General features: G+C 43.0%; 1 protein-coding gene across 3 annotated transcripts; it reads right to left on the bottom strand.

The window, feature by feature from the left end:
- Positions 1 to 10,631: 10,631 nt before the first annotated feature.
- serpinh2 (serine (or cysteine) peptidase inhibitor, clade H, member 2) lies at positions 10,632 to 26,300 on the bottom strand. 3 transcript variants are annotated; one of them, XM_054601448.1, is made up of 6 exons: positions 26,215 to 26,300; positions 25,750 to 25,947; positions 24,596 to 25,232; positions 20,229 to 20,324; positions 19,388 to 19,620; positions 10,632 to 11,513 (listed from the first exon to the last, which is right to left on the bottom strand). In XM_054601448.1, the coding sequence occupies exons 3-6, from the start codon at positions 25,212 to 25,214 to the stop codon at positions 11,208 to 11,210; spliced, it is 1,254 nt and encodes a 417-aa protein (XP_054457423.1). In that variant the 5' UTR covers positions 25,215 to 25,232; positions 25,750 to 25,947; positions 26,215 to 26,300; the 3' UTR covers positions 10,632 to 11,207. The 3 variants fall into 3 exon arrangements, with proteins under 3 accessions (XP_054457423.1, XP_054457424.1, XP_054457422.1); XM_054601449.1 differs by lacking the exon at positions 26,215 to 26,300 and adding an exon at positions 26,019 to 26,108; XM_054601447.1 differs by lacking the exon at positions 26,215 to 26,300 and having other exon boundaries at positions 25,750 to 26,061.
- Between the last annotated feature and the right edge of the window lie 339 nt (positions 26,301 to 26,639).

Here is a 26,639-nt window from a genome sequence, read left to right as displayed (position 1 = left end):
GATTATCCAATCTTTGTCTGATTATCCAGGAAACATGGAGCTGTGGCAGGTAGAGGGGGTTGTAATTGTGGGTGTGCAGTTTGTGTTTACTACAGTGCCGGTGTGTACACAGCCGTTTGTGTGCCTGTGTACGAGTGTGTGTTGCTTCTTTGAAAAGCAGTGGCGTTTTGTACACTGATTGAGATAATTAGCATGAGAATTGAACCATCACGAGGCACCAGTACGCTGTGTGATTACCCCCGTGTGTGTCTCCATTCAACTAGTCCGTCAGCATTTACCTTTCTGCCTTTGCAAACAATGGAGAGCATTTCTTCTGCTTCTACATGAAAGAACAAGTCCAAATTGTAAAAGAGCTTGTCGTTCCCCATGAAGCAGATCAATGGCTGGCTGTCAAACTGACATTTTCAACCTTTATTGTGATGCACTGTTCCTTTAATACGAAATGTTCTCCGCATATGACAGGGCATTTTTTAGAAGCTTTAGTGAAAATGAAGGTTATGGCTAAGACATGGAAGTTACTAAAGGACTGGAAGAAAGAATTAGAAACTATGTCAAAGGTTCAAAAACAATAGTATAATAGATTTGGTTTGGTTGATCCTACATTACATTTACCTTATTCAGTTTTGACCACACTGATCATGGCGGTGTCTCTGAATATCTTATCTAGTACATTCATGTAGCCAAATATTGCATATCATTTCTCAAAAGAATCGTTCATGTAGCAGTGAGCCGGTAGCAGCTGACGGTAGAAACCAGCCAGAGCAAACAATGGACCACAGCAACCAGACTCCAGGACAGTGCAGAGCTTCAGGAGGAGGTGAGCAAATGTTAATAGGGCTGATGAATATCTGTGCTTTGTTAATGTTGCACAGAGGAGACCCATTAATGTCCTCTTTATAGGAATTTCTTTAGAACTGCTACCCACTTTAGTGTTGTTTGATGGTGAACTGTCTCTTTCTCTTCCACTGAGGTACCCACCTGTGAGGCGGACGAGGCGGCGGTACGTGTTGGTGGTGTAGCTGTCCTTTCATGCTCTTTTCCCAGCAGGGCAACCAAGGGGGCACGCAAACAGGTCATCCTGCTCAGCTCTGTGGGGTGGGGGTGGGGGGGTGCCCTGTGCCAAACTGTATGGCCGCATCAAACGTCTCCTCTGTGATTACCTTCTCTGACACATGGACATAGTAGGCCAGCTGCTCTGCCACCTGTCCATGTAAAAGAGTGAAGCAGAGGAGAAATGAATCAGAATGGTGAAGAGAGGCAGAGATATAAAAGGGAACACAGGGATAAAACGAAGGGGGTGAAAGAATTAAAGGCACGACAGCAAGTGCAGAGAAATGGAAATGAGTGTTGGGAGGAAGTGAAAGAACGAGAGAAATTAGAGAGTGAAGCAGAAAAGGGAGACAGGGGAAAGAAAAGGAGCAAGATCATAACGGGGATGCAAAATCTCCAAAAAAGCACAATTCATGCAAAGACACCCTGAAATACATAGTTAGATTATGGCATCTAGTGTTTCTCTTTTAAGATCTCTCGAAAGCAGGAAACCACAGCGGCCATGAAATGGGAGACATTTCTATTAATTCCTGTGGGTCTCTTTAGTTGCAGCTCACTTGGTATTCAGGGACATCATTACAAAAATCTACAAAAGCGCTTATCAGTTATAATATTGCATAGCGCTGCTCCCGTATGTGTGTGTCTTCAACAAGCCATGGCGGCAATCTCTGCTTCACATCTATTGGCTTCTGAGGAGAATGGGCAGTGTTTTTGACGTTTCCATTAGTCAGGATGAAAGCTAAACAGGTACCAGACAAACTGGACAAGGCTGCATAAAGAGCCTGCTCAAAGGCATCCGAACACCTCTCTCTGACGGAGACATGCAGGTACATGCGTATCATACCAGATATACATTTCCAATTAAAAAACACAGCTTAACATTTTTCGTCCAACACTCCTTTCAGCCAGTATTTTCTCTATCAAAATGCTTAAGCTACTTGAACCTGCTCATAGGAATTAAGCACCCCCCCCCTGGGATTTTCAATGTCAGAACATTCATTATAGGGCTCAATGGGGCACAACTCTTTCATTAAGGGCTCCATAACACATGTCTCACTGGGGTTCAGTCATTATCTGTCGGTGCAGCACTCCACTGCAGCTACATTTGGTTAGGGAGGGGGCGTCGGCTGTACCTGTGAGGGCATGGGGGGACTCCGCCCGCTGCCATGGTTGTGATGAAGGGGGTGGAATTATACCGCTTCCTCTTCCTGTCCTCCATCAACAAGTCCTTGGTTGCATTAGGAATGATCCAGTCAACTAATGACAACTTCTGCTGGATGATGGGTCCAAGGACAAGAGAGAAAAGGGTGGTTATTCAGTGAAATGATGTAGCCATGCAACTGTGCACACTCCAGAGGAAGGGCAGGAAAAGTTTGTGCAATTACACCCAATGACCTGTATCCCCCAATAAGAATGATGTATATCGTAATTGGAGAGATCCGTGTTCTAACTCTAACACACACATACATAAATACATACATACATACATACATACATACATACATACATACATACATACATACATACATACATACATACATACATACATACATACAGCAAACATAAACACTGTATGTAAATCCCAGCAGTATGTTCCCTACAACAGCGTATAAGGGCCATTGTAGGTTAAAAAATGTAATAAGTACAGAGCTGGGGGTGGGGTACATTTCTGAAATTTAAGTCATAAATTTGCACCAAAGAACCAGGGTATTCTCTAAAATTAAAGTGGCAAATTTAACAGAAAAATTTGGGAGATTATTAAATCATAAATTTCAGAGAAAAAACTATTAACAAGTTAGTGGAGTGCTAAATCGTAGTAACACCAGCCTCCGTCTGAATTAGGTTGCTTGCGTGAAGTATTATTATTATTATAATGGTTAGGATGGCCTCTGAGCGAAAGATACATACACGTTTTCTTTCATGTTCTTTTATAAACATAAACAAATACTATTATTGTAGAAGTAACAGCAAAGAAAGACCAACAAATTTTGTCCGTCAACACACTAAAACATGTTTCTTTCATTTCAGCAGAGCTAACACTAAAAACCAACTGTTGGGCAGACATTACTCTGAAAACAACGCATTAATATAGTTACCAACTGATGCTTTTAAGTGTTTATGTGCTAAATAATGTTATCTGAAATCCCACTGAAACTGAATGCAACTGTGTTAATCTTCCTTACAAGTATGACGTTTAACCATTAAATGAAAATGATTTTGAGAGCTGTTTAAATGCTTATCCAACTCCCTGCCTTGACCTGATAACCTGCTGCTACGCTGAAACAAAGCCAGAGCGAAAAAAATTATCTCTAATGCAGGGATTTCGACTGAGAGTCAAGATTCAACAAATACGCATGTTGTTCCTATGCAACAGAAAAGTTAAGTTTGTATTACAAAGAATTTAAGTAAAAGGCTGACAAGCTCTGAAGTCATGTCATGTACTTTTGAGGATCAATTAGAGAAAAACGTGGAAACAATAGGCTTAGGGAGCAGGAAAGTTTTCTTAAGGAACAAGGGCATAATGTTCTGGTTCAGCACTGGTATCATCACTATAGAAACAACATTAATTTGGTTCTTTAAGCCTTAATAAACATCAGGTGGTTCACAGAATCCCAACTTCCATTCACTGCTTATAAAGCACTACTGAGACAGTCAGTCTGGATGACACAGCAGGCGAGCCCTGGAAGTCTGTTTTTTGCCGGAGAGTTGTTCATGCTCACAAACATTGTTTTAACTGTAGTAGAACATAAGAATAACATATGTTTTGAGTAGATTGGTATTCCAGTTTAATGTTCGCCTGCAATGTAGATAATGTAGAACCAACCCTGCAGAGTACCGCTGTCGGTGGTTGGGAAACCAAAACCATCAATTCTTCATCGCTGACAAGGTTTCCATTAACCAGTTTGAATGCTTTCCCAGGTTGCTGGCATTTTTTTCCCTTCAGTAAATCTTTCTCAGTGCATTCAACTTTAGCTTATCTGTGGTTGAAGAGATAATTTGGGTGTTTCTGGGTTGTATGAGGTACTTGTCATAACTGGTGCACTGTTTCTCCAAACTGACGACTACCATCTACACTGACTATGGATAAGAACCTCATACCACCCTGCTTCAAAACACCCAAACTATCCCTGTAACAGTATATCAGCATGGATCAACAGACATATAGTACTATATGCACTGACATGCAAACAAAACATTTGAATGAAAATCAATTTTCATAATTTCGTCTGGTACGCTGTCAGAATAATCTTGCCTTGCTATTCGCTTTCATTTTTGTTATTTAGAACACGGTCATTACTTTTGACAGTCGTACTTAAAGGTTGATGGAACTGTGATGAGACTATTGTATAAATGAAAATAACTCCTGAAAAATGAATCGAAGAATTCCTTCCTCCCAGAGGTAATTGCATAATTACAAAATTAGGCATATTGTAGGAGAACAGTACAGGATAATTATGTGATGCTTTATCATTTTAAAAATATCCTGGATACCACATGAAAAAGAAATATTGCTGGCATCAAACTCAAAAAGCAACAATATATTTTAAAATGTTTGAGAGTGTAATGTTCAAAATCAACCCATTTACAAAATAATTGATTGCATGCATGGTGTATATTTGTCCCTATGTGTAGCCATTATTATTATTTACCTTCAGGTTGAACTTGCCGTAGTCAACATGAGGGACTTTGGACCATCAGGAAGGCTGTAGAGCATCTTCTCCAACCCACCTGAGTCAGCTTCAAAACAGAGGGGAGACACAATGTCAAAAGACTTACACATTAGAGAAAGTAAGAAGCGGTCTTCTCTGTCAGCTTTGTCTTTTTCTAAGGAAAGCTGAAATGATTATATGGCATCATAATAACGTTTATAGTTGTATCAAGATCCTGGCAAGTATTCATGCACTTGAGCTCATGACAAACTTACAACTCCCATCTTTCCTACCAACTCCTAATCCTGGGATTGACAGCTCGGGCCTGTGGGGAGGAAGATGAATAATTTGTGGGCAGAAAGAGCTGCAGGCAGCCGGAAAATTCTGAGACAAAAGTAATAAAATGGTGAAGTCAACAGCTTCATGAACTATTTATCTTTCTGGGACCGATATGTCCTCCTTCAGTCTCTTTCTGTACCGCTCCACTCCAGCCACCTCACTTGTCAAAGCCCACAGCAGTCTGGCCTTTATTGAAACTTTGATTCAGTTCCCCAAGTTGTCACTTTCTAAGGACTGGGTGCAATAAAGGAGGCAGGTTATTGGGGAGAAGAACAGAGAAAGGGACTAATGAAAAAATAAACCGTTACTGGGGAGAACAAAAAAAAAGGACAAAAAGCCTCACACAGCAACAGTGTGATCCGAGGTTGGAGGAAGCATAAAAGTTGACAATGATCAATAACATTAATATGGGCTGCTGCTGACAGTCTGCTTCAGGCTGATTAACTGTTGCTGAAAAAGACAATAGCGACAGAGTAAAGCTATTGTGTGATATTTAGCCTTCAAACCTTTTTTGAAGGCTAATGGTTGATCCCACTTAATTGTGGCTTTAAAACTACATTAATACAAAACCATATAGTCCAAATAGTTCATATTTTGGCACATGGTTGACCAGTATTGCCTCCGCCTATCATTGATATTGCAAAAACAAATGAGAAGCCAGAGCTTGAAGATACTCCCATGTCATTAATCAATGGGAGGATCGTCATTCCCACGTTATTAGCAAGCAATACGGTAAAGAAAGTAGCCAGTATCTGCTAGAAGAGTATTAACATTCTTCAAATCCAAGTCAGATAACATTAGATATGTTTAATGAAAATAGTTCTATCAAATATTGAGTGAAAATGTCTTGTCTTTTACCTGTAATGATGCACAAACTGAATGAGGTGACACGAAGACCACAGGTGAAACAAATTTTGATAACGATGGCTCAGTCCCATTTAGTGTCCCAGTGAGCTCAGTCAGTGAGCCAGTATGCAGAATGCCAAGGCCCTGGAACTAGCTCACCTACATGGAATGCAGTCACCATGTTATCAATTACAATTGGGCTTTTCCAAAAAAAGACATGCCAATAAGTCTGCTGTGAAAATGGTGTAATAGTGCTTTCCTGACATGAGTCAAAGATGTCTGCTGAGCTATAAGCACACATACTGTGAGTTAGAGTAATACTGACATATTACTTTGTTTTTTAATTACTTGAGGTGCTTAAATTAATAATAAGCCCCTGCTTAGTTTGTAAATGTTTAAAGAAAATAATGTTCTTTTCCCCTGCATGTGGCCTTAACGTTATCATTCAATTTAAAATATGTATGTATTACATGTATTAGTATCTCACCAACTAGCATAAAACAGGTAAGGTTAGCCTAAATTAGTAAACACTTTATGGGTCAATTACAGTTATGTTTATATGAATGTAGTGTTTCTTTTTTTTTTTTTTTCTGTTCTCACCTGGCTGACAATGTTAGCATGGTAAAGGCAGCATTACGTTGGCGGCATAGACTTGGTGGCCCTGCAGCGGGGTGTTTTTTTCTGAATGCGTCACGCCATGGCATGCCTTGTCAATCATTGGCCCAATTCCAACTCCAACACCCTCCCACTCTGTGACGTTTGTGAAATTGATGAAGAGCTTTTCTAAATGCTGCGAATGTGTGGTCAAATTGCCTTGCGTTGAACTTTATATATATACTTTATATATATTATATATATATATACTATATATATATATATATATATATATATATATATAGTACCAGTCAAAAGTTTGGACACACCTTCTCATTCAATGTTTTTTTCTTTCTTTTTTTAATTATTTTTTTCTACATTGTAGATTAATATTGAAGACATCCAAACTATGAAGGAACACATATGGAATTATGTGGTAAACAAACAAATGCTCAACAAACCAGAATATGTTTTATATTGTAGATTCTTCAAAGTAGTTGAATGAGAAGGTGTGTCCAAACTTTTGACTTTTACTGTATATATATATATATAAAGTACATACATATATATATATATAAAATTTACTTTCAGGTCCATGCTCTTAACGTTTGTTAATCCTATTAGACAAACTTACTGGAGGGAAGTAGACCTTCTCAACGACCCATAATGAAGAAAACAAAGCAGGCGGTTATGAAGTGATGTAAACATTTCTCACTCTGGTGTAGTGAATGCCATAACTTCAGTTATTGGAGTTTTTTTGTTCTTGCTTTGTTTAGCGCCGTCACTTTTCGCATATGGTTCAATTATGTCAACATACAAAAATATATGCTTTCAAAATAGATTCATCCAGACAAATAAAATACTCAAGAATAAGTGATAATGTTGGACCGACCATAAATCTGAAATTCAAGTGCATGGAGCGTCTTTTAAGTGCAGCTTGGAGGAGGGTGGTTTTATTCCCGGCTCCATATGTGAGCAAAACACTGAAGCCCAACTTGCTTCTGATGGGCAGAATGGTGCTTTGCCTTTTCACTACATGCATATTCCTCTAAAAATTGCAAATATGATCTGACCCCTATCATTTTTACACCTTGCAACAAATGGATTTACTATTTAATTTAGGTGTGAGCCTGTAGTACCCTGGCATTTTCTCAGTTCTGTCACTAATCACTAGTTTGTGCCTTTCTGTCTCACTCTGCATTGGTTCTCTTTTGTTTTTAGGACTATATATTTTTTCTACTTGCATCTCTTGTAAATTCATAAATACATATTTGCTAAAATTACACCAATTTATACAAAACTAATTAGGTTTGTTTTGATTAACTCTGTTTTCCATGAATCATCAACAGTACCAGGGAGGCATGTCCCACTTATTAGTGAGCCTAATGTGAACTCTTGCTCAAGCTATGTAAACACTTGTAAGGCTCATTAATGTCTGAGGCCATTTTGTTATCTAAACAGCTGAGAAAGTGCATGTGCATTTTAATCTCATCTCCCTTTTCCCTTGTAGGTTTAATTCCACATCTGAAGCAGCTAGCTGTGTCCCTACGGTCAAACACAAGTAAGCAACAGCGCCGTTTTCCATGTATCACTAGCCTGCCTCATATTTTTCACCTGTCTCAGGCTTTTAACAAGAGCAAGGCGAAAATGGAGAGGCCCCTGTAGCATTCCTATCATCAAGTTGACCCCCAGTTGAGCTGAGCCGCCTCTCTGATATCCTCTAAAGGGTAAGTAGTGTGGGCTGCTGGGACAACTCCGCTCTGAGTGCTCTTTTGCGGTCTCACCCTCTTTTCTGCCACTGATTGTCCGACCCATCATGCACAGCAGTTGGGAAGACTGGGAGTTCACGGTCCCACTTTTATCATGTTTTATTTAAAACAGAGATTAAACATTCAATTCTTTTCAGACCCCTTTATTTCATGAGAGAGAGTGAAGCTCTTCTAACGGTGACTGTGTCATGTCATTGCAGAGAGAGCGTAATGCAGTTCACCTCAATTACCTGTCCAAAATGTTGCTGCTTGCTGCACAGTGCTCCTGGACACACAGTGTGCTGAAGGGAGACCAACACAAACAGTCAACAAATGTAAAAAAAAAAGGCCGCTTCAAAAGGCAGCATGAATACAACTGTATTTAATTTTTGGAATATATCAAACATGGTGGCATTACATCTTTAAAAACAAATTGAATTACTCATTTTATGGATAAACTGTAAACCTATAGAGTCTTGCACAAATATCTTTAGTTCAAGAATCATTTGGCGTTGATTAGTTGGAATATTTCTATTGAATGCTGTATTATGCAAAGTATGGCTCAGTGACATCATTTAAATGGAAATAAAGCATAAGAAAAGCATATGTTAAGTGGCCAATTAAGAAATCAAATCAATGAGCCAGCGTATGAATTTTAATGCTCACCCCACAGCATTTTAGAAGGGATTATAGGCCCTGAAAACACAGCTCTCATGCAGATCATGTCACACAGCTATACATTGAGAACCCCTTTAAAAAAAAATATATATGATTTAGTGCTAAAATCTGAATCTTTCATGACCAAAAAGCTGCACAGGGAAAAAAAGCCCATACGAATTGTATGGCGCTATGGCTCTTTAAAACACTTTAAATGATTACAATGGAATATTATACCTACCTATGAGTGGAAGTGGACATGTATGTATTTGTCAGTGTTCTGAACCGAACTAAAACGTGAAGGTGAGTCGGTGGGGAGCTGGTGTCGGAATGAGCAGGATTGATGTGCTCACAGCAGACGTCCTCGGATCCATCATCGGCTTGTCTAAACTGGGCTCCTGGGCTTATTCAGTGTGGAGTGTACCTGCAGTACAGTGCCCTTTACAAGTCTCCGCTGCACAGGAAGCCACTGCAGAGGTCATTGTAGTGGCTTTATCCGGGCATGAATGCACACACGGACATCTCACACACGAACATCTCACACACAGACACATACATACACACACACACACACCACACACACACACACACACGTTTACGACACCTTCTGTTGCTGAGCAGACCTGTGCAGAGGGCTAAATTAGGAACAAAGCTGTAGTACCGGATTCGTTACCGGAACAGATTCATCGAATGCTGTGCATGAGGCGGGCCAGCTGTGTGTCTAGACGCTGTTACTTAGCACTGTAGCAGAGCAGATGTAGCACACATTTTCACTTCTGAGAAAATACACTCTTTCTTCTCCTAGTACCAGACTTTAAGAGCATCCAGAAAAAAACACACATCATACTGCATACTGAAAGTGTTTTGTGCGTGCAAGCAACAACATAAAAGCACCGATGTAGTTAGACTATTTCTATTAAAACATTGATGCACATAAGATACAAGATACACATTTTATCTGTGTTTGTTGGGAAGCATTAGGTGGGAGTGTTGAAGTTGTGGCTGCACTTTCTAGGCTACTGCCAGACTACCATGTGTTGCCCTCATAATTCAATGACGGATGCTGGTTCGAGGCTTTGCATCTGCTTTCATAAACCCTTGACGCTCAATGTCCATCAAATCGGCTCAGGGTAGACTTAAAAAATGTATAAAAAAATAGCCTCCTGTCAAGAATGACAGAGCTGTGGCAGTTTAAACATACATGTATTGATGAGTGATTGGTTTGTATCGAATATAAACATTTATACATTTTTTATAAATGCACCATGTCAAATATCAAACATAAACCTTAGCGGTAGCTTCTCTCGTTCATCCACATACCACAACCCCCTCTGGTGTTATAAAAAAACAAACACACAAATGAAAATCAATACCTCTTTGAATTGCTGTAATCACCCTACACATTAAGTTGTTACATTTAAGTCAAGCGATGTCAGTCATGTGTTTGTTTCCAGCGGCATAACACCGTCATTGATCCCTGATGGTATTAAGAGATTAAAAGGTTCCCCGTCCTCTCCGTGTTGTTGACAAGCGTTCTGACTCATTACGGCCATTAGCATTAAGCTGGCTCATCAATAAGCACTTGGCTGATCCATCAGTCTTCTTCTGATGTAGCCCAGGGGACCCTGCATAGGTCCCTGCAAGCTCCGAGAGCTGCCGCATGGGCACCCTTGATCTGTCGGTCACCACACACGCACGCACGCACGCACGCGCACACGCACACACACACACACACACCTATACACACACACACACACACACACACACACACACACACACACACCTGCCCTGGTGTTTGCCTGACAGGGAGGATTCAAGTGTCATGGCGAGCCTTCTATTCTTCAACCTTCTTTGTACATGCTGTCGAGTGAGTGTAACCACTTCTGCTCGTCAGCATGTTGGTGTTTGTTACTGCATTTCTTGTCATTTTGTTTCGTGTTGACTTGATCAGTGAGGCCTTGAACGTGTGTGGGTGCACATGTGTGGGAGAGACTAAAAGAAGGGAGTCTCTCCAGGTGTCTTTGCTGAATCCGTCGCCGTTAGTAACTTCTTGTACTGTATTCTTGTGTGTGCCATGTAGGTGTCGGTATGTGTGTGCGGCTGTGCGAGTGTCAGGTATGGCGGTGTCAGTGTCAGTCAGCGGGAGACTATTCAGTGTCAATGTGTGACAGCCAGCCGTAGTCTGATGTTGATAGGTTGCCACGGTGAATGACAATGTCTCGACTTGGAAAGCAGTGTGTAGTCTTTGAGAGGGAGTGTGTAAGAAACAGAGCCAAATAAATAAAAAAAAAGACAGGAAAAGGGATAGGGGTTTTCGTGGGTATTACAGCTCATCATGGAGGGCCTCTCCCTCCGCATGGTCCAGAGCTCCCATCAGCAGCAGGGCTCCGGTAACGTTGTCTCTGACAAAGATGATGAAGGGGTGATCGGCGTAGAAAAGCTTGGGCTTGTCTACGTTCTCCTCCTCTAGATTTGCGCTTCCTTTCCCAGCCTGAGCGGCCAGCTCCAGGGAAGCCCAATGGAGGACTCCGCCCAGGTGGAGTTTCCCCTTGCTCTTGTCCGACACCCCAGAGAAATCGGCCGCCTTCTGGTCCCATGCGTCCGTCAAGCCCAGAGCAGACAATTGTTCCTGGAATGGGAAAACACAAAGCTTTGAGGCCATCCTTTTTACGGACGTCCTGCAAGTGTACGCAATCGAGCAGTTGCCAGGACACACAGTGAGACCAAACAATGCACATTTTAAAATTTCATAATGCTGTGACCCTCAGAAGCGGAAGGAAACGCACTGCCCTTCCCAAACCTCACCACATGATTAACGTATACATAAACATACCCTTCAAAATCAGTCAATCAGAAACTCCTCTAAAGAAGTTATTCACCATAATGTTTATTTACATTCCATCCCAAAAATCCGAGATGGGGAGGAGGCTGACAGTTGCCCTTGTTGTGAGCTGGCAGAACAAAGTGGGCGACAGGCAGAGAGGAGACGGAAGGAGGAAGCAGAGGATGAATAATTTAAGAGTGATGCCCCGTGACCTCGGCACCTCCTTTGTTTTGGCTCTGATATGAATTCCACAGAAAGTCGTCGCCATGACAGGTAGTTTATCCTCCCATGGCAGAGGACCACTCACAGTGACAGGCTCCTCCAGGGGCCAGATGAGAGCATGTGTGGGTGTGAGCATGCGACTGTGTGGACTTGTTTGTGGATGTGCAGAGGAGGCCACGGCTGGAGGAAAAAAGTTGCAGGGGGAGATGAGTGGGTGAAGATCTTGGTTTCTAGCATTGTTTAAACTTTGGCTGATTAAACTTTATTGGAAATATCTTTTAGCGACAGGCAGGAGCAGTAAATCATTTGGATGAGTCGTCTGGGTAAATGTGAATGCCCTGTGGGTGCTGCCTTTGGCTTTCTTTTCAAAACCACATTGTTATAGCACAGCACAATACCGCTCAGTTCTGTAAAACACATGCTAATGGACAATTGTAACAATCCGTGGAGAATGTCTGCTTTTCTACTTTAAAGTTGAGATGTGCATGCAAGAGGAAGGCAGACTGGATCATGTCGGCTTATGCCTAAACATGAAATAAGCAGATGTGTATACAGTGTTAGGCATCTGTCAATCCCGTTCTAGTAGTTTGAAGCAAAGCTCCCCGTCTGCACAGACACACTCCTCCTGCTCTAATGCACTTCTATTGTCCTCATCCATTATTCCTCCTCTCTTCCTTTCTTCTTCCACACGCCACCACTACATCACTGTCTTCCTCTGCTGCTCTGCCACTTGCCTGGCGTCCCCATCCCTCATCTGCTCCGCCTGCCTCTATTTTATCCCACTCTAACTCAGTCTTTTTTCTCCCCTTCTCATCCTTCTCCTTCTCTGACAGGCCGGCCCGACCCGCTGTACATCGCTCTCTCAACTTCTCGATCTCCATCTGCAAACATCTCAAGGCTTTTTCGCTCCTTATCAAACAAGGAAACAGAAGGACACTCGCGCTGGTGGATTGCTCAGAATGTTGAAGACAATTGTGTGTGTGTGTGTGTGTGTGTGTGTGTGTGTGTGTGTGTGTGTGTGTGTGTGTGTGTGTGAGAGGAAAAGCAGCTGGTTTCTGTGTCACCCATGTTCATCCTTCCGCACTCTTTCTCCCTTTGGCCGACAGTTGTTCAGGTTCCACTATGAAGCATATAAATAGTGCCAACCAACCCCACATGACCCAGCCTTCGTCTCTGACTCTCTATATCTACTTCTCAAGGCTATAGCACTTAATTTTTTGGAAGCTGCAACGTGTTTAAAAATGAAGGGACCCCGTGGCAGCACGCTGGGAAACAGAACAGAGGTGTCAGAAGAGCCTATGGCGACCTCGTGCACAACAGAGGTGTGGCACTGCATTATACGGGCAGAGAAAACCTCTGGGAGGTGCTCTATGGCTGCCCTTTCTCTCTGAGGCACCACATGAATCTTAGATGGAACAGCGCTGGGCGGACTGCTGATGCCTCGCACACAGCATCAATGAGCTATTTGTCTGAGTGAGAGCCACAGGCATTGTCAGCTGGTGGTTTCCTCCATGTGTGTGCGTAGGGCTTACTTGGCCCCGCAGCGGTGCAGTCTAACCGGGCAAGAGGTAGCATGGCATCAACCCTGAGGCGTGCAGCACTCCGCATCACATTATTTCAGCTCGATGGTTGAGCCCGCTAAGTAGCTTGTTGGGTGTAACTGTGGGGGGTTTTGAGGGGATAGGTTGTGGCAGCCGGGACATGTTATAGCTCTATCTGTGACGAGTCACTGCAGCTGATGTTAAAAGACAGAGCAGAGTCTTTATAATGACAATTGGGGGGGGGGGAGACAAGAACAAAAGCAGAGATCAAACAGGGAGACTTTGCTAAACAGAGCTCTTTTTCTCTTTTTATATCAGCTGCTGCCGGCAAACTATAAGACTTGAACTGAGAGAGGCTTTAAGATGAGTAAAACCAAGCAAAGATTATCAACATCAGATATTTGTTTTTCTCAGCTATCAAATAGGGAGAACATGTCTTACAACTGAGTTAGGACAAATATCTGAACACATCAGCTATTGCTCTGGCAACAGATAAGCCTCTTCGGGCGAGAGGTTATATTTCTGAGGTTCTGTTGTAGCAGAGGATATCCAGGCAGAGACTTACATTTTTCTGTCTGCTGCTCATCTTGAAGTTGAAAGACGTGTACCACCAGTTTACAAGCACACTTTAAACCAATAAAAAGCTAGTCAGACGATAGACGGTGGGTTCCAAGATTCCACATGGAAGCAGAATCTGTTCAGAGATTACAGATTGAATCAAATCATGCCACAAAATCCCATGAAAAGACTGTGGTTGTGTATGTACTTGTGTAACCATTTCATTATTGATCATATTCTGGATTTATCGTTTGGTCAATGAAATGTCAGAAAATAGTAAAAACCAAATACCAATCATGATTTCCAAAAGCAAAATGTGACATCTTCACGTTGCATGTTTTTCAGAGTAACATCGAAATTTCCAAAAAGTCCAGTAAACAATCATATAAAACAAATACTCACAAATAATCACCTATATCGTTCCTATGATCAGTCCAACAGGTATAAAAAACTAGGGTTAAAATCTTGACAGCTCCAGCAGTTTCCACCTACTGTTCCATCTGGTTTACCAATCAAATCAGCAAAACCATTCTTTCAAGCTGTCGTCACCTTTAAACAACTACAGACGTGTTCTGCTTAATTCAATACTGCCCTTAACATTCTGCGTGGGTGGTTTCAAGTGTGCAGTATGTGGCACTGGCATCATCACGGCTCCGTTTCACAAACACATCTGATGCAGGCTTTTAACAACTCTTGAGGCTTCAAAGCCTCTCCATCTCTTTATTGAGTCTCATCAGCATTACCGCTATTGGTATCTTATTTACCTGGGCTTTTACCACTTTGGCACAGTCAATACGCTCATTCACTCCAAACATATAGAACCTCTTTGTGTTCCACAAGGCAATTTTATTAATGAAAGAGGATAAAAGAAGTATTAGCCTTCAGTGAGATATTGAACTAATGGCCATTAAACACATCTGATTAATTCATATGATGCAGGGCTGTGGTAGCGGTGTCCCTCAACTCACTGTATACTGCGGAGTGTGCTCTTGTAAATATTTGATGGCCTTTTGACCTCATTAGCCGTGATTGAGTGAGCTCTCCGGTGCACACTCGTACGTCTTAGTCACCGACTGGAGATACAGCCGGAATGGAGCCATTAGTGTGTACGTGTGTGTGGCCTGGTCAGCACCGGATCAGAGACGGAGGGAGAGAGCGATGAGGGTGGTTTATCCAGTGACCTCCGGGCCAGGCTTGTTAAGAGGGTTCTCCGTCTCCAGACTACAGACTCCCGACACAGTCTGCCCTTCACTAGAGGAGAACATTGCAAATAGGGAGACGGATGGAAAGGGAAAAGGCAGAATCCTGCCACTATTTATAGTTCTCCGCGTCGTTTTCCACCTTGTCCCCAAGCAATCATTGACCCCCCTCGTCCTCCCTCCACCTCTTCTGCTCACTTGCCTGCCGAATGTCAGTCCTATTTAGGTCAGCGGAGCCAATGTGGGGCCGCTGACTGATGGCGTATTACAGTCACACGTGAGACCTACAAAAAGGAATTAGATCCCTGGGATTGATATGACAGAGAGGACAGAGGTGAGGGTGCGTTTGGAAGTGGCAAATCCTTGTAACGTGACCCCGAGGTGTGTGATATGGCTCGTTCTCACATCCTTTGCACAGAGAAGACTAGTGTTAGGGTTGACATTATACACACACACACACACACACACACACACACACACACACACACACACACACACACACACACACACACACACACACACACACACACACACACACACACACACACACTACTATGATCTTCTGTTTGTCTCCATGCTGCCCTCTAATCTCAATTGTCCATGGCTTTCCCAACCACAGACAGACAGAGTGGTAAACAGAATTAGTGCACGGTGATGAGCAATTATTTGCCCGACCCAATTGGAAAGATTATTGTCAGAGAAGACATGACGGCCTGTCACTGGCCAGAGAGGTTGGACAGACAGATGGAATGGGATTGGAGTAGGTTGAGGGTTTGTTCAGAGCTTTAGACTTTTCATAATGATTCCTCAAATGCACCGCTTTTTTTCCTCGAGAGTGCAAACGGAGGCAGACGACTCTTGACGATGCCAAAACATTCTACTGCATGTCCATAATTAGGTTACATAATGAGAGCAAAGCTACTTTTAGTTTGTTTGCAAGAATACAATTTTTTTTTCTTCCGTCTCCCCGAACAGAGACAAAAGAGGAGTTGTGCTCTTTCCTGGCAAAGTCATGGCCGTGTCAAAAGGAGTTGTTTCAAGCTTCAGTTCTGGATTACAGCCTCCTCCCCAGAGTGTCCTGATAATGTCGAAAGCTTGTTCTTCAGGGCATGGCTAGCGGAATAACATGGCAGCACAACTCTTTGGAGATGTTTGTTAAACTAGAGAGAGGCCAAAGTGAGTTTCATCAGTCCATGATGAGGTTACAATGTACATCTACAGAGGACATGGTAATAGGTGGCAGTCAGTGTAGCCTGCCCCGAGGAAATGGGTTTTACTGACATGCCCTCTGTATCCGTCACTACCCTCTCTCTCCCTCTTACTATGTCTCTCTCACCCATCCACAACCGTTATACCACCAACTATGGTCTCTCAGACTCTCTGTTAGCAAGCATTTCTTTGCTTTCAATCTAAATGCATCTTAAGGTCTTTTACTTGTGAGTATCTGGAGAATATTTTGAATATTTCTCTTTGTTATGAACAAAGACTATGGTACAAATCATCCATGCAGAAGCTTCTCATTTTGAAGACCTTTACCAGTTTAAATGGCAAACATTGCCCTCGGAAGGTCAGGCCTGCCATCATTAATTTGCATTAAGAAACGTGATGATGGACCAAAGTTTAACTTGGCTTTCGTCACGTTTGTGTGCTCTGCAAGCCGGTGTCTGTAGTCAAAGCCAAAGATCATTTGCGAGAAGAACCTCCACTCTGTAACGACATTGTAAAACCACACGTGTGAATGTCTCTGTAGTTCCAACAGTGTGATATGTTTGAACCAAAATCAGGTGTGTCGTATACAAAGACACTTTGATTGAGACTTCCCTAATAAGCATTTGGCAACTACAAATGAAAAAAGTGAACCTGCAGAACTATGACCAGAACTAATGTCAGTACAATAAGCTTGAAAAAGAAACTTTCTCTTTGCCATGACACAGCAGCAGGATATTCTCAAAGGTGTGGAGGCCTGTGTGATCCTAGCAACATGTCTGTGCCCTCGCCCCACGCTGTGGACCCTGTGGCCTGGTCAAATACGTGCTCTTACACTAGCTCGACAACTCCCTAACCTTTCAGTCAGCGGCCAGACACAGCCTTTGGTTTGGCCTATGTGAACCTTAACAAGCCCCATGCACTTACATTAGCATCAGCAGCCACTAAGCTGCTGCCTGTCTGACTGGTGCTCCTCCTGGCTTCCTCTGTTCTGACTCAGACCTGCTACCTGCTGGCTCTGGAGCTAAGAGACGCACAGATAGAGCTAGACTGCCAGCTGGGCTGTGGCATGACCTTTGTGCTCCTGCAAAAATAGTCTGTAGGAGGCTTCGGAAGCCCCCCAAGGGGCTTCAGGCCGTGGTCACTCTGAGGCCCCTCTTGGCCTCCTTGCAGCTAGGGTTTGAATCCCTGCTGAGGGCTGTTACAGCCCAATGTTGTGTGTACAGCTGGATGCCCATCACCTCAAGGGAGAGAGGAGGGGCATGGGGAGGAACATTGAACTCGCCAGAGTCTGTAATGAACTGGAAGGGTCAAACCAGGCCACTGCTTCAGTTACTAAGAGCTCTAAAGAGGAAGACAGTAAAGTAAGCAAGAGACAGAGGTCACAGGTGAAGAATGCATGGAGGGAGACGAGATAGAGGAAGAAGTTACATGTGAGAAACACTGCATCACATGGAGGCAGAGCAGGAAGGCACAAAGACAGATAGAGAGGAAGCTAGAGCGTGGTTAGGAGGAAGAGCAAAGACATATGAATAGAGGAAATAAAAATGCTCTTGAAGGGGAAGAGAAAGGAAACAAAGATAAGCAGAGTGCGAGTCGGGAAGAGTAGGAGGCCAAGACAGAAACCCAGAACAAAGAAAAGGAGACCCAAGACGAGGATGAAGATGGCGAAGAAACAATGAGAATGATGACAGGAATTCTTGGGAGATATGAGCAGCCGTATCCGGCGAAGTGAAAAATGAAGCACTGTGTGGACACAGGAAATAAAGAAACTACAATTGAGGCTGTCAAATTCCGTACAGCATTAAAACACTGAGAGGCTGCGTACTGTATAAGCGTATCACCTCAGTCAGCCGTGTCAGATACAAATGCTAGGAACACGGATTAGAGGACAGTATTACTCCCACAGAAACATCTGTAGTTCCCCCTTAGAGGAAAACAAACCCGTTGCTAGAGCAGGTGAGGCGAGTCTGGAAATGAGGCTAATTCAAGATGGACTGCGTCTGGTTGGGAAGGCACACCTCGTTGTTCACACTCACTCCAAGGACTTGCCAGAGCTGGGCATGGCCCTTAGGGAAAATTCAGAAGGCGGCAGCTAATGCCGCCGTACACACACCACAGGGAGGGGTAAAAGGGAAAAATGCAACCAAAAACCTAGAGGATGTACTTAGCTTTAAGACATCATCGTAAAAAGAAACAGGGTGTCACAGATCGGCTACATTGTACAGTCAGTGACATAAAGGAGCTCCTCTGATCGCTCTCAGAGTTTACCATCAGGTGAGGAATAAGACATCAGCCACATCTTTTAACCAAACATTTCAGAGCAGCCAGCACATCGCTCTGCCTGCCGTAGAAGGCAGGCATGATGGATTAGGCTGAACTATATGGGACTCAAAAGATGGGAAACAAAGAGATTACATTGTGATTTATTAAGAAGCAAAGAGGTCAAGTTTATTCCATCTTAATGGAAGATATCTTCATGCCTATTTCACTAGCACAACTCAAATCACAATAACTTAACCCTAGTTTAATGTACCTGAAGTTTTAACTAGGGCCCGACTACTCCTGGATTGATGTGCCTGATGCCGATATAAGGGGGGTAAAAAGTAAATCATTACAAATAACTATAAATAAAAAAATGGCCAGTTGTGAAAAGTCAGTTGCTCAGAGAAGAAGAGAGAAGCCAGATAAAATGAGCGATCATTTCTTGACTTCTAGAGTCGCAGAGATCATGCATCATACTTTGTTTACATACTTTGACCTTAGCAATATGGCCATATAGTAACTCTTCCCCAAAAACGGGCAGCAATACTGTTCTGAAGCTGTTTTTGAATGGTGTGTAGCAGTGATCCAGAGTGTTTATTCCACTTGTGGATCTGTCAGTATGTGACGGACAGATATTTTCCAAATATTTCACCTTATATGAATAAAACTAGAGATTTATTGTACTAACCTTCAGACTGAGTGTGCTGGTGATGTTCACCTTGGGCAGTGAGATTGACAAACTGGTGATATTGGTCTTCTCCAGCCACTTGGAGAGCAGCTCAAGGGTCAGAAGTTTCTCCAACCTCGCCAGAGTCTCGACGTGGAAGGGCATCAGGAACACCACGCTGGCCTTGCCCTCACATAGAGGGGTCTCCAGAACCTGCACCATGTTTTCCACGTCTTCGTGGTGACGGTACAAACCTGGAGGAAAAATGACAGGCAAAGGCATGAGCAGAGGTGAAGGAAGGATCAGGGAGTCAAGGAGAGAATTTGCCATAATGTAACATTCTTGCTTTTCAGCAGTAGTTCAGAGCAGTAGTTCTCTTAGAAGTCTGTTCAGACTTGTATTTTCAGCTGTGTCACTGCAGTCACTTGGTGCTGCCTGAGTTCTCCCTTGCCTTTATGAACTGAGCTACAGGAAGAAACACTATAGAGTTGAGTTAAATCCATTCAATCACAATGTGAATGCAGCTTTAGACAGCATGATGAAGGATCAACGCAATTACCTTTTTTTATGAATTGAGAGGACATTATGATATAACGTTAAATAGAATGCAATGTGTCCTTCTAACACTTTTTACTGCTGTCGTAGCAGAAATTCCCTCTGCCTTGTTGTTTTAAGACGATACATAAAATATGAAAAGCGTGATAAATAAATCATAAGGCACACGGTGATAAATAGGAGAGAAGCAGATTGGACCTTACAGATGTTCGAACCGTTTTAGAACTCAAATTGCTTTTCGCTGCATTTGTTTGCTGGCAGGAGGAAAGCAGCGACAGACTGTGTGTTTTTTTGGTTTTTTTTTTACCTGCTCTGTACATCATCATCACTTTGGTGTATTTCTTCTTCCCCAAGAAGGTACGGTGATCTGTGCTCTCCTCGCTGAACTCTCTCTCCCACAGCCCTGAGCGAACAGCCAAACAAACACAGAGGACAGAGCCATTTTGAATGCAGAATGCCTGATAGGCTAAGGGAAAATACTGAATGATTGAAAGAGGTGAAAAGGTGGCCGATAGGTTAAACAATGGCCATGTTCATGAAATACACACAGACCTCGTACACAGTGACACGGACTGACACAGCTCATGAATCATCAATATCGCCTGCCCATTAAAAGGGGTCTACTCCTCTCAAAGCTACTGAGCTGAGAGTGCTATACTGAGGCAGTTATGAGGTCCTTAAGGCCACATGTCCCATTCACTGTTCACCACATCCCACTTGGCCCCGCTAACCCCCTGACAGCTGTCAATTTAGGAGGGTCTGAGAGTAGTGGAATTACTCTTGTAATAACCTCACGACACACTGCCAAAGCCTCTGGCCCATTCGATTGTGCGGGGGACACTGGATGGATTGAGGAGGTCGACACATTATGACTTGTACTCATGTCACTCTTTGTGAATGATGACGGAGGCCAGCTGGGGCTCCAGCTAACGATGCATTTCATCGTTGATTATCGATCTCCACAATTGTAACACACAAAATAATAAAGGTACAAGAAGGCCAACAAATGAAAAGGCTCATTTGCCCCGATGAAAGTCTAGAGACCAATTGACTTTATCATTAAATGCTTGCATTGTTCAAAGTGTGCGGAGAATTCTTTTTTCTCTATCCATTATTGATCGGTCGTTAAAGGTCAACTCCCTTTGTTATTTTAAATTTTTTATAAATGTGAACGCCCACTTAGCCGTGAGAGAAAAAGCAATGTCATAGATTGCCGAAGTAAGCTAATCAATAAGTTAATGAAAAATGTGAACGCTCGCATTGGCTGAGTCAAAGTTAGCTCTGCTTTAGTTGGAAAATGTCTGGGGGAAAGTTTGGATTTTTTTAAAAGTAGGTTTGTATGTTTACTCCAGTATTCTGCGGGGTAAAACTTCTGTTTTTCCTCAATGGAGTCTAGTGGCTTTAAAGAGAGATTTATAACGCCTTCAGTTCCCCGACAGAGAGGATTGTCTGTCAGCGAGGTACACGGGGGTTGCTGGTTTACCGCTTCAACGATCGGTTAGTTTTTTTATGTTACTGAGTGACTTTCTGATCCAAACTAACGTGGTGTCCTCACAGCAGTACAACACTACTCCCGTCTGCTTCTCCAAACTGGGAGCGTGCCAGTCGCAAATGTAAATGTTGTGATATGAATACATGAGCAACACCGCTGGAAAGCTACAGAATGATATGAATTTTTTTTTTTTATATATATATTTAAAAAAGAAAAATAATGGACCTGCACATTAAAATGTCAGAAAAAAGTGAAAAATACTCATTGCATGTTCTCAGAGGTGACATCTTCAAATTGCTTTAGTCCAAACAATTCCCACAGAATTCAAAATATTACATTTAAAAAGATATAAACAGAGTAAAGCAGCTTATGCTCTCAAATGCTAAATATTTTTGTTTGATTGTGTGACATTTTTGCATGATAAATTACTTTAAAAGGAAGTACATTAGGAAGCTATTTTAAATGGATTAATTGATTATCAAAATTGAAGTTTATCATTTTGTGTTAATCAATTAATTGACTCCTTTTTTCAGAAAAAGGCTTTCCCAAAAACCAGCCAGCCTCCAGTGGACCCCGGCCAATAACAGGTCACCGCAGAACGACATGTGATTCTCCCTTCCAGGCATGCTAAGGCAAGTCACCGACATTAGCTCCGCTTCCTGTGACATCAGAGGGTGAAATATGATCACGCTGGAATCCAAAAACAACTGGCTGAAGATTACCTGAAGTGGCAGCCGTGTTGTAGAAATGCTGTCACAATGAGGAATAACTTCTCTGCAGCACGAGGACATGGGTGTGTTTAAGTTGTATCGAGCAAGGACTTAATGACCTCGGGAGCAGGACTGCTTTGGGTTTGCACCGCAGCATCGTCTTTTTATAGGACAGCACTGTAGCAGATAGATCACTTGAAACCTGAATCCATTAATACCCATTAACAATACACAGTGAGACTATTGCACAGCTAAGAAATCCAATCACTCACAGACTCACCAACTCATACTGTAAACATATCAATGAGAGAGACAGGCTCCCTTTCCTCTCTCATCAACTTTTGATAACAAGTAGTAATTACAGTTTTGAGAAGCTATTATAAGAGGCAAAATATGTGGGGACTTGTTGTTCTCTCTGCCTTTACTTTCCTCTTCTAGTTCCTCGTGTTAATGCGTTATCTTGTGTATAAGTTTCTCTCCACTGTTTGTTTCCTTTTCTTCACAATCCTATTTTTCTTCTTCCGTCTCCAGTGTTTGTTTGTCTAAAACAGGAACAAAGCCGGAATTAATTAACTAGTGTGGACTGGAACTCCCAAGGTAGGCCTTTTACATCCCTCCACTATGTCTGTCAATCTCCTTCGCTCTCTCAGCAGGGCACCCTCTCTTTCTTTACTTTTCTCAGTTTTCACTCTTTACTTTTCTCCCTGCGTCTCTTTGTCCCCCTCCCACACAGAAATCCCTCCTTACGCTGCTCTTTCTCTGCGCTCCTCTTGCCATTCTCTCTGCTTTTAACATCTCTCCGCTATAAACATGTTCCGCTGCTAATTGCCCCTGACCTTCCCTTTCTTTAAATGCTGTGTACAGCCCAGGGAAGGAGGCACAGCAGAGAGCTTTTTTTAATTCTCCCCTTCAATAATTAACTAAAGGAAACCAAAGTGAAACAAACAAACACGGGTTAGTAAGCAGATGAGTGTTCAGCGCCAAAAGAAACTCCGGGACCATCTCTGAAACCACAGCAATAAACACACTCGACCAATTGCCTAAGGACCGTGAAACAAAGACAAATAAAAAAAAAAACTTATAACCGTCCAGGGGTCGCTAGTACGGGCAAGAAGCAAACTATCGACCACTTGTGAATTATGATTTAAAAATGAAGGAATCCAATTTTACTTAATGTAATTTGTGTGCTGCAATCTGCTGGATAATCTAATTTGTGTATTTCCTCCACAAAATTAATGAACCGACCAACGAGGGTCGGTTCACAGAAAAAACTAATTTCGTAATGAAGTCAAAACATCAAACAAAGAAAATTAATTAAATTGCTTATCATTGTATATAGTCTGTCAGGGAATGTTATTTTCAAAAGGCTGTCTATCTGTTGGCAACCTGTTTTCACTTCAGCCGCCGTGCCTTCTTTGCACCTAATAAAAAGAATACCTGCAGGAGGAAACAGAGGGACTAAAGGCAGATGGAGGCAGATAAGGATGTGAACAGGAGACATGTGGGAAGAAGAGGAGACGGGGGTAGATTAGACACGTGATAAAACGATAAGACAAAAGCACCAAAAACAGAGACGAACGGCACAAAGAGAACGAGTGAAACAGAAGGATATATTTAACACATCATCATCTTTTGTGGAGACAAAAACAGAAAATGAGATCAGCAGGCATGCGGATGTTGGCTGTTCTAGATAGTAGATTACATTCCTGAAAAGTTGCCATGAAAATGGAAAATAAGCTATTTGCTATTTCTTTGACTCATAATGAACTTATATCTAGTTGTACAAAGTTCTGAAAGCATTTAAGAGCGAGATAAAAGTTACAATATTCTCACTCTTTAATTGTCCTTTTAAAATGCTCAACTTCAGATATGTTTTTGGGCTGCAACTTTTAAATCAACAATGGGGTAGTTTTCTTCTGCAGCCAGTCACAAAGAACTGATCTGAGCCAAGCTGTGCTGCCGCAGACTTGGAGCGCTCCAAGCACAGATGTTAGGCATGACACTGAGGGAGAGAGTCTGGACACTTGTTACTCAATTATTTAAGATGACACATCACCCCCCGATGGAAGATGAATAAGCTCTCAGTGATCGACCCCAGAATCATCCTTTATCTGCTGTGTCCACCAGCTGGAGTCCACCGCATGCATGCACACTGAAAGACACACTGCAAACACAGACATGCACACTGCACACAGGTGGGCATGCTGGCACACACAATGTAGTGGGCAAACTGGCGTGTGCTGTCTGAAAACGGTACGTGTGCCATATTAATATTCTACGGCTGCTCATCCATTGCAGCAAAAACATCAATACAGAGACATGACTCCACAATTACAAAGCAAACCAGTCTAATTCAGCATTACTCAGTCCAGCCTAGCTGTTGTGTCACGTGTCTACGTCAGAGTCCATGATAAAATACTCAGTTGGCTGTAGAGTTGCATCATCTAGTTACTATGCACTCTTTCTTCCTACCTTTAAAGCGTACGGCATTGGCCAGTATCAGAGCTCCAGCCTTGGCCTGGACTTCAGCCACTGGAGCAGCTCCCTCTAGACCACCAAGCCCAGCCTTTGCCCAGCCATTGAGCTGCTTCAGGTCAGCCTTGGAGTCTCCTTTCCCCAGAGGCCGATGCTGCAGCCTGAACCTGGCCTGGCTGCCCTTCACAAACTCCTGGCTGACTGGAGGAGTTTGCTTGGAAAACAGGGCAGAGGATGTGTGCAGGTAAAAGCTGGTGCCGTTTGCCGCGGTGAAGCTCTTCAACGCCCCGGACAGGAGCTTCGCAGCACCGGCTCCGGCCTCAGTGGGGGATGGGGTCTTGAGGAGGTCTTGGAACTGGCTGGAGGTGGTGCCTGCAGAACCACCACCCAACGCACCAAGTGAGGAGGCCAGAAGCAGAGGGGAGAAGAGGGTGTTTACAGAGCTGGAGTCAGAGCGGAGGGCCCGGTACAGGTGCAGACCAAGAGCCCAGCTGGGGTCACCCAGAGGAGGGGGCGGGCCGGGTGGAGGGCTCTTCTTGGATGAATTGGCAGTGCTGCCCTGCACCAGAAGAACTGGCATTGAAATTAGGATGTAGACAGGAAGCCTCGGCAGCATGGCAGATCTGGAGGAAATCTGTGTGTGACAATGAGATGAATTAGGCATGCATTCCTCTCATTTGTAATACAAATACAGCTCTATCCATAACATACTTTGACTGATTTTAGCTCATGCTGTTATTGCACTGTTCATATTTGAGATAAAGCAATATAAACGCAGCCGAGGGATCCCTATTTGCTGTAAAACTACAACTACTTGTGCAAACAGCAATGCTGCTCCTACAGTGTCACAGCAGTAAGCTTGATTTTGTAAATTCCTTCCCACTTGGCAACATGGTTATTATCTCACCCGCTGCGGGGAAGCCAGTGTGGGATAAATAACTCTGACAAAGTTTTAAAATAAGCTTCTTTTTTTTAAGCAAACGTGTTTCTCCTCCTCTTGTCCTACACAAACCCGGACTCGTCGACTGACTTTGCCGAGCCGGTGGCAGAGGAGTGACGGGAAACATCTGCGGTCTGGTCCAGCCTGCTCTGTTATGATTTCCCAAGACCTCTGGGCGACAAGGAGAGAAGGAAAATAAGTTCAAATTTACCGTTAAATAATTCAAGTGTATCCCTCTCCTCCACTGCTGTCCTTTCACAGCTACGTCCTCCACAGGAAGTGTTGCTGGAGTTCAGACGTGGCAGCTCACGGAGGAAGTCTCCCGTCTCCCCTCAACTTCTGCCCCGAGGAAAGCTTTACGTTTCTCCACAAACTTCCAGGCGTCGCGGCGAGGCAGCGACTGTGTGCGCTGTTTGAGACAAACAGTGACATTAAAGACTAACGAAAAAGTTAACATTTAACAAATATCACCTCCAGTACCTCTGTAACCATAGTAAGATGGCGTTGTACGGTTTAAAGGGTCATACTGTGAAACAGCACCATAAAAGCAGCAGAATATGGCTGCTCGTGGTTAAAGCATTGTAAGCCCCAGTCATAATACATATCACAGCTAAATATGCAGCTGCGTGTATAAAAAAAACCATGTATGAATGTAGAAGCCATTATAGAAGCTTACCACTGGAGAAAATGTACGCTTATGTCGCTTTTAAAGTTAGTTGTATCCGTATCCCACTGGTTTATGCAGGCATAATACATTTATGCTGTACAAAACCGTAATTAAATATGGCGAAGTCCCTATAGGGATATATTACAGCTGTTCCCTGTGGGCTTGGCAGGGTTTATGTGCATGTAATGTTGGGCCTGGGATAGTTTTTAAAACGAACAAAAATCCACCAGTTGCAGTAAATGAGGCGTTTCTCCATACAGTCAAAAGCGGGCTTTGTGGCTTTGCCTGGATAATAAACCCTCTTGTTCTTGGCTCAGCTGGGGGTTGTAGTTCCCAAAGCCATTCAAGCGGGGTCGCTAATGGTCTTCTCATCGCCTCAGCTCAGTGAACCTGTGAGAGGCGACAGTGCGTGGGCCAGGGCCTCGCGAACTTGA

The sequence above is a fragment of the Anoplopoma fimbria genome, chromosome 7 (genome assembly GCF_027596085.1).
Source record: "Anoplopoma fimbria isolate UVic2021 breed Golden Eagle Sablefish chromosome 7, Afim_UVic_2022, whole genome shotgun sequence".
NCBI classification, from domain to species: Eukaryota; Metazoa; Chordata; class Actinopteri; order Perciformes; family Anoplopomatidae; genus Anoplopoma; species Anoplopoma fimbria.
This window is presented reverse-complemented; position numbering and strand designations above follow the sequence as displayed.

Excerpts from the sequence above, each read along its gene's own strand:
- serpinh2 (XM_054601448.1), bottom strand. The coding sequence starts at position 25,214 with ATGCTGCCGAGGCTTCCTGTCTACATCCTAATTTCAATGCCAGTTCTT. Across the intron at positions 20,325-24,595 it reads CAATGCCGTACGCTTTAAAG|GGCTGTGGGAGAGAGAGTTC; the intron begins GTAGGAAGAAAG and ends CTGTTCGCTCAG. Across the intron at positions 11,514-19,387 it reads CCAGCACACTCAGTCTGAAG|GAACAATTGTCTGCTCTGGG; the intron begins GTTAGTACAATA and ends TTCCCATTCCAG.